Consider the following 8370-nt stretch of genomic DNA (forward strand, 5'->3'; position numbering starts at 1 on the left):
TGGCAGACGGGCTCCTTTTGTGGCCAGCCCTGATGGCAGTGCTCTCAGAGAAGTCTTGCTGCTTCAGTGTTGGTGCACAGGCACCCTGCAGAGAAGAGCCACCGAGCAGAGGTGCTTCAGCGTTCATGGCCAACACAATGGCTTTGGCAAGAGAGGTGCCTTGAGAAACCCTGGGCTCTCCACTGCAGGTTGTTGTCACCAGAGCTGTGCTCACCATAGTTGTGCTCATGCAGCCATCTGTGGGGCCTTCCTATGAAGAGGTAGGGGTTAGGAACAAAAGGTGTATTTTTATCTAGATAATTTCAGCCTGAGTTACAGCACGGTCTTACAGCTTGTGTCAGCACACAAGGGGTCCTGCTTTTTTGGGGGACAGGCTGTAAGCTGGGTGTTTCATGACAGTTCAGCATTTTTTAGGACTTCTGGTGTTTGTATTGAAATATGCTTGAGTAAACAATGTTAGAACTAAGGAGTGGATGTTACCTGATCGGTACAGTAGAGATGGATTCATTTTGCACTGGGTGTCACAAGTGTTAACAGAGATCTAGGCAGAGCAGATTTGCACTTCTGTGGAAGGACTGTCTAGAAACATGCTGAATTGTAGTGGTGAGGTACCCATCTTACAGTTCCCCCTAGCCCAGGACAGTCCTTTTAGGCTTTTTCATAACTTCAGTCAGCTAGAAATAGGAATTTCTGTGGGCCCCAGCTTGTGCTGGAGTGGTCAGTAAGGAAAACGGGGATGTCGCCATCAGTCCGCTATTTAGGAAATGTTTTATGACCATTACAACTTCAACTGTGTTTAATACCAAAGTATGCACATCTTAAGAGGGCTTTAGGGTAAGAGGATAGGAGTGGAGGAGGTATTGGGGTTCAGTTTTGGTTTTTTTTCAACTACTGAGCATGATTAAGCTTGGCATTTCCAAAGTTCAAATTTGGGTGGGCTTGGTTGCTAATGGTGTGATGATGCTGTTCATGCTTGTACCCTATTGCTTCAAACCTGTGTTTCTGACAGGTTAGGTAAAACATAAGACAGTTCTGTGAGTGTAGAGCCAGTGAAGAGACTGGAAGATTCTTCTGCTGTAGCCTGAAGTCTCCAGAGTCTGTAATGTCAGGCCAAAGAAGTTCTTGGCTGTTGAGGACCGTGTACTCTTAACCCTTTAGGTAAGACAGCCTGGAGGAGTACAGGACTCTACCTCCCTGAAGGTCACACAGCAGTTATAACGTTCCCTTGCCTGGTGGTCGGTGCTGGTCTGAAGGTAAGCAGTCTGTAGTTTGGCTTCTGTTTATGCCGATGTCTTTGTCAGGTGAGGACTGAAAAACAGCATGGAGAAGTTTTCTCGTCGTGGGTTTTGCTGCCCTCTCAGTTCTTTCCTGCTGCTGCCACCCTGTGGCGCTTTCCATGGATTGTCAGAATTTTTCACCTCGTTTCCCTACTCTTCTGTTGCATTCCTTCTTATTTTGGTGTGCTGGCAGGATAAATGAGTGTGTGTACTGCCTGAGTGTGTTTCTTTTGTTATCATGCAAAGAGAACTGATCAAGGTGATTTTCAACCCAAGGTAAGTACCTGGGCTCCTCTATGCACTAAATTTAGTTCTGGCTCTCCACATCTCTCATAAGGTGCTTTCACAGTGCTGTCACTGTTGCTCTTGTAGTTGTATCCAGATCAGGTATAAAGGAGTTACTTGGGATTCTGTTCTCTGCAGAGTATGAAGCAGATCAGTGCTTTGCTGCTTGGATAGTTTTTTGCCATGAGCTCCCTGCTGCTGAAATGCAAAGTTACTGCAGTGTTCCTGTCTGATCCTGCAGTGCCATGCTGTCTGGTTTGCTGTGTGAGAGCAGGAGGAGGCACAATGACAGAAGCCAGAAGCAGATCACGTCGCTCCAACTCCTTTTAACCAATGTGCCTGTGGTGCTGGTGAAGCATGGAGGAGACTGGTCAATGCAAATACAGTGCTGTGAAAGAACCCACTGCAGTACCTTGAGCTGCTGGTGAAGGGTGTGGTTGAGCCAGGAGTGATGGGGTTATAGCTGTAACACAGGGAGAGCACTGAACACCATTTTTTTCCACTGTGTTTACTGCTTCTGGTCACCACAGGCTGAAAACATGAACTCGGCTGGAGGCAGGAGGCTGGTTCTGCACGTGTGCCCTGTGGGGGTGGTGCAGCGTGTGGATTCGGGTGTCAGGCCACGCCTGGAGCCCTCTGACGGGCGTTCTCTGTTGGCAGGTGCAGGTTGGGTGTCACACAGATGACCTGTCTCACGCCAGGGAGCTGAAACGGGCCCCAGTGGTCACCCGGACCTGCGACATCGCGGGCCAGGAGCTCCCCGTCTCCTGCCTCTGGGGCGGCCTCATTTACATCCTGGTACCTGCCAGGAGCCAGCTGGGCAAAGTGCCCATCAGGGTGGAAGGGGCAGTCAGAGCTCCTTTCTTCAGGCTGGGTAGGTTTGTTCGCTTTGGTGCCTTTCTCCCTGGTGCTGCTCACAGGTGCTGCTGTCCCTGTGCCTGCAGGATGCTCCTGTTCTTCGGTGCGTCTCTGGAGCGCTGCCTTTAGCCATACCCAGATTTAGTCTGCTTGCTTTCTTCTCACTGTTAGTCACTCTCTGCCTGCCAAGTGGCAGGAGTGGGTGAATGAGCAGTCACGACATGGGCAGAGTTTGCTCAAACCAACATTTTTTGGAGGTTGGAGCTGTCGTTTCTGGTGGAAGCGGCTGTGTTGGAGGGAGAGGGCTGACCTCTGCCACGACAGCTTGCTTGTGCTCTGCCCTCTTTGCTGAGCCCACATATGGCCACTTCCAGTCCCTGCAGAAAATCTCTGCTGAATTTCCTCTGCTTCTCTTCTCTTCCTCTATGCAATTTCTTCTTGCTCTTCTGTCAAACTACACAAAGTTGGGATTGTTAAACGGAACAGTGGATCTCTGCTGGGGGAGAAGTGAGATCATCGGGAGACGCTGGAGAGACCTGATGCTTCTTCTTTTCTGATGGAAACCAGGGACCTGGTCTATAGTATATGCCACTCTTTTTCTGTCTGTTTCCAAACCATTCAAGAGCCTGAGGAGACTTCCCAAGCACAGGACGAGACTTACCTAGTTAACAGCCACCCCCCACAGCAGGGCAACTACCACATACTGTTTTCCAGGAGAACTTCAGGACTGTGGTCTTTTTCTTTGGCTTGACCTCTGGGAGCATGCTCAAAAGTCAGAGCTGTGCTTAACTGGTTTTCTGTGTTGTTGACCAAGGGGAGACCTGTGCAGGGGAGTGGAAGGCCTGTATCCGGCACTACCCGGCCCCCTGGGCAGAGCTGGCCCTGGAGAATCTCATCCTGACAGTGCCATCCGACAGCATCCGCCACGTGGAGGACCCACGGCCACTGCTGACCCTGTGGAGTGAGATCATGGTGGCAATCAGCCAGCTGGCAGCCATACCAACCAAATTCCCAAGGCCAGAGAGGATCGTCACGGATGTGCAGATCTCCTGTGGTGGGTACATGGCCCCACGGCCTTCCTGAGGGCTGAGACAGGTGCCCTCAACAGCAAAGTCTCTTGCTCAAGGTTGTTTTGCTCAAACTAGACTGGGAATGTGTAGAAGTTGTTAAGTGGCTGTGACCCCTGCATACCTGTGGGCTACCCCACAGGATGGAAACGTGGTAAGGCAGGGCTTAAAAAAACATAAAGACTCTTCCAGGTGCCTCCCTGCTCTCCAAACTGGTGCTGTCTCACTCAGATGCTCTCCTGCCTGGGTGTCCTAGGAGGCAGAGCTGCTGGCTGCAGTGGCTTTGGGTCGTGTGTGGTTACACATTCTCCCTCCTGACTGCACTGCAGCCAGCACAGCTGGGACACAGCAACCTGACTGCTGCCCTTTCCCTGCCTCGGCCACAAGACTGTTCTTACACATGCAGTGGCAACTGTTCCACCTGTGAGTGCCCACCTGCCAGAGACAGGCTCCACAGAGCTTATCGTGGGCAAAGCCAAGCCTGAAAAAAGTGGGTGCCTGAGGTGGTGGCAATGGAGAAGTAGAACCAGTATCACTGTCAGAGCTCATGAGTGTGAAGTTTTGCAGGTGGTGCTCCCCCACTCCAGCTTTCCAGAGTGCATTTGGTCTAGAGTCAGAATATATGGTAAATGTGGACTTTCTCAGTACAAGTGTTGTTCAGTTGTTTTTCAAATTAGACTGGTTAAATTCATCATTCCACAGTGAGACAAGGTCTTGATATGAACCCTGATGTCCTAACCCTTTGCTAAGCTACGTGGAAAAAATCTGGTGCACGTCTTGGGAGTGTTAAGTTCTGCTGTGCTGAGCAAATGCTGGTTAAAAAGATCATAGTTTTCAGTCATAAAATTCCCCTCTGTTTTGGATGGACTAAGTGCCTTCCTTCACCTTTCTGGACCTGAACTTCTTGGGTGCCAGTGACTGCTAAATGCATGCATGCCTCTTACTAAAGGAGGGGGAGCTCAAGATCTCCAACAGTTCCTGCAGGAAGGGGGTTGGCATTTACATCCTCCAGTGCAGGTAGTCTACAAGCCAGTACTCTGCCAAAGCCAGCTATGTGGGCTACCTGAATAGTGTAAAGGACTGCCTGGCCCCTGCTACAGCAGGTGTTAGAGCTGGGGGACTCCTGGATGATGTTTTGGGAATCCTCAAGAAGGACACATTAGGGCTGAAGACGCCAAGGAAACAAATAAAATCCCTGGCAGTGCGAGATCCTTGCTGAGCAAGATGCTGCAGAGGTGTTCACAGAAGGGCTGTGCTGGGGGGTTCAGGGCAGGCTGAAAGGCAGTGCAGGTTTTGTGTCTGAGGGCAGTGAGGTGAGCACTCAGGGCGTGTTGGTGCCTCTTTTCTGCAGGCTGGATGCACTCTGGCTACCCCATCATGGGCCACCTGGAGTCGGTGAAGGAGCTGGTGGACGTGGAGCACATGCAAACTACTGGTCTGTGGGGTCCTGTCCATGAGCTGGGGCACAACCAGCAGCAGCAAGCGTGGGAGTTTCCCCCTCACACCACAGAGGCCACCTGCAACCTCTGGTCTGTCTACGTTCACGAGAAGGTGCTGGGGATTCCCAGGCAGCAGGCCCACCAGGCACTCAGGCCACAGTGTCGGGAGGAAAGGATAAGAGGATATCTGAAGAAAGGGGCTCAGCTCAAGGACTGGCAGGTGTGGACTGCTCTGGAGACATACCTGCAGGTAACTGGGAAAAGCAGGTGTATCCTTGGTGCAGTCAGTGACGCCTGTGTCAGGAGGATGTCTGCAGCCTGCTGGCTGTAGCTGTCATGCCTTCTAAGAGTTTGCTTACAGTCTGGGTTCATCTTGGGTCCAGAAAGCTCCTGAGAGGTGTACAGACCGTGTCTAAAGCTGATGTCTCCTGGAAACCTTCCTTTGCCAGACCTGGGCTTGTCCACCAGGGGAGAGAGCTTAGTGCAATACACTAATCTTTCCCTGGGTGAGAAACAGGAACTGCTTCTGGTTATACAGCATGGGAAAAAGATGATCTAACTTGGGCACAGCTCTAACCTGCTGCAGATTTCCTGTGGGACATTGGGCTAGTTGATTAAAAAAAAGTTTGGCATTGTCAAGTGTCCAGAAGAGCCTGGCTTGTACAGTATCCTGCAGCTGCACGACTAGGTTGCTTTTTCTGAAACATAACAGAGAGCAGAGTATTTGTATCAGCCAACACACTGAGTGCAGCCAGGGTGGACCACCAAGTGGGAAGGGGACAGGTCCAGCACACCTCCTGCACAGGTCACTGCATCCCTCACTGCAGCTGAGACTCCAAAGGAATGAACCCTGCCCTAGATAAATGCTCATTGTCTTGGGAAGCATGCAGGAGAGACTTTTCCCTTCCCCCTTTCCCTTAATCCTCATAGCAATTAGGAGTCTGATAGAGAGCACTCAACCTGATTTTAACTGAGAGGTATGAGGTGAATGTCCATCCTGATGGCTGAAGCCCCTGAGTGCATCTGGGAGCTCTCACATCTTACTGAACAGCTGAATGTTTACTGGATTTTTTCACATCCCAGAGGAGTGCCTGAACTACCAAACTGAAGAGCCAGCATCTGTTTTCTGTGGTGCAGCAAATGTCAAAACAGCAATACAGAGTGGAACAGTTTTAGAAGAGGAGATTCCCCCTGCTGCCTTACCAGGGTAGCCACTGCCCCCCTGCCCCCCCTGCACCCCATAGGCTGGGATCTCCAGTCTCCTGCCTGGCTGCTGACAGCCCTGCTGGGATAAATGGGGCAGGAAAGAACAGTCACAATCCTGCCTGTGTGCTGTCCCTGTTACAGCCATGATGTGGTGGGGTTTTGCCTGTGGATTGGTCTCCATGTTCCTCTGAGCCCTACATTTGGCTTTCATTTAGATGCTTTTCACATTCCTTCAATCCAGGGAGTCTTCAGCCTTCTTCAGGCTGCTTTAGGTCCAGCTTCTGTCTGGTTCTTACTTGCATGGCAGCAGAGTGTCCTGTGGTCTTGGTGGAGCATCCCATCTCACAGGGTTCAGCTGGGTACCCATTCACCTCTCCAGAGTGGTCACTAAGGCCTGTAACACAGTCCTTGCAAAAAAAAGAGTACAAAAGCATTAGAAAATGGTTTGTACCAAAGTGGCCCAAGAGAACAGCATATTTGAATGACACAACAAGAGTCCTGTCTGTACTGTTCTGTCTCCACCTCCTCACTGCTTGCTTTGGAGTAAAGTTGGAGACCCTCAAGGTTCTGTCTGGACTAGGGAGAAGCAGCACTTGCAGCATGCTCCATGCACTGGCCTCTCCAGTTCCTCAGAACGTGCACATTCACCCCCACAAGAGCTTTCTTTTCTTCCCATAGAAAGCTGGTGGGGAGGGAGGGAACAGACAGTTTCCACTGCAGACGTGGGACAAGGAGCTGGGATGGATACCTGAATTCAGGGCCCAGGAGATGCTCTGCACTCTGCAGTTCAGACCTCACTTCACGTGGTGTGGAGCCTCCTCCAGTATAAGTTGTCTTACTGGTTTTGGCCTGGCACAGGATCAAACCTCTTAATCTCCCACCTTCCACTCAGCCCCCTCGTGGCTCTGCAGCCTCCTCACAGCCCCAGCCAGTCTCAGCACCAGGAGTTCCCGTGCCAGCAGGGGGCTGTCAGGGCTGCATGGCCTGGTTCTTCTGCCTGCTTCCCAAGGCCTGTCCTCTGCATACCTGTCCCACCATGATGGAGAGTTTCTGGAATGCCATTTAGTGTCAGCTGGTTTAGGATCAGACAGTGAGATACAGGTCATGGCTTGGTAAAGAGCTGTGGACATTGAGTAGATGTCTGTTGTTCCAGGTCAGCTCTTCTTAACCTCATCTTGAGCAACAATGCATGTTTCCCATCCCTCTTTGAGCTCATTGCTCCTGCAGCAGCAGTTTTTCTGCCCAAATCCCTTTTATTCTTACTCCTGGCCAAAGCATGACCTGCTCCAAGCTCTCCTCCCTGTTTTATGGTTGCTTCTTGTTCTCCTGTGCTCCTTCTTCCCAGGTTTTCTGTCACTTGCCCTCTTTGATTCTTTTTCACTGTGCTTCTTGCCTCTGCCTAAAGCAGCAGCCTGTACAGCAGCTTGCTGACATTCCTGGGTGCCCCAAATCCACCTTTCATTTCTGTTTGTTTTGGCAGACCAGTGCAATGGGAAAGTGAACTCTTCTGTACTCTAGTAGCCTAAGTTCTGCTCTGAAGCCTGAAAGTTGGATGCCTTCATCTAACTGCACGTTCTAAAAGACACAGCAGAAGCCTGTGGAATTGTCTATTGCTTGTAGCACAGGAGTAATGTCAGTGAAATGAGAACTTCACTGGTTTACACCATATTCTCTTCTTTCAGTTGCAGGAAGGGTTTGGCTGGGAGCCCTTCATCCAGCTCTTCTCTGACTACCAGAAGATGTCGAACATCCCAAAAGACAAGCCTTCTAAGATGAACTTGTGGGCACAGAAGTTTTCTCAGCAGGTGAATAAGAACTTGGCTCCATTTTTTACAGCCTGGGGTTGGCCTATCAAGAAGGAGCTGTCTGAGGAACTGTCTGTTCTACCCGCCTGGGAAGAGGACCCAATGAGATCCTATAGACCCTGAAGGAAAAAGATCAAACCCATGATTCTCACACTAGCAGTGGCCTGTCTTTTTCTCTTTGTGTGCTGCACGATAGCTCAACAAGTGCTTAGCTTTCCACTGAACCCTTCAACTTTTTGCTGTCCATGTGAAGTGCTGGGGTGAAATCCCCAGCCCTGAATGAGGGTGGGCACGTGGATGCTGCCCACAGCCAGGCAGGAAAGCCCCTCCTGGTTGGTTTTCACCCAGGGTCTGGCCAGCCTTGGGTGGGAGCTGATGAGGAGATCCCCACCAGGTGCCCCCACAGTAGCTTGGAGGGGGGGCAGGGAGGCAC

General features: G+C 51.0%; 1 protein-coding gene across 1 annotated transcript; it reads left to right on the top strand.

The window, feature by feature from the left end:
- Positions 1-1158: 1158 nt before the first annotated feature.
- Positions 1159-8060, top strand: LOC103780019 (protein FAM115C-like; the record flags this gene model as incomplete). Its single annotated transcript, XM_008947667.1, has 5 exons — positions 1159-1253; positions 2223-2436; positions 3235-3474; positions 4839-5176; positions 7815-8060. Coding segments are annotated over 5 exons (1133 nt in total), but the record flags the coding sequence as incomplete, so codon positions are not given.
- Positions 8061-8370: the final 310 nt, after the last annotated feature.

The sequence above is a fragment of the Merops nubicus genome, unplaced genomic scaffold (assembly GCF_000691845.1).
Source record: "Merops nubicus isolate BGI_N331 unplaced genomic scaffold, ASM69184v1 scaffold11729, whole genome shotgun sequence".
Classification (NCBI taxonomy): domain Eukaryota; kingdom Metazoa; phylum Chordata; class Aves; order Coraciiformes; family Meropidae; genus Merops; species Merops nubicus.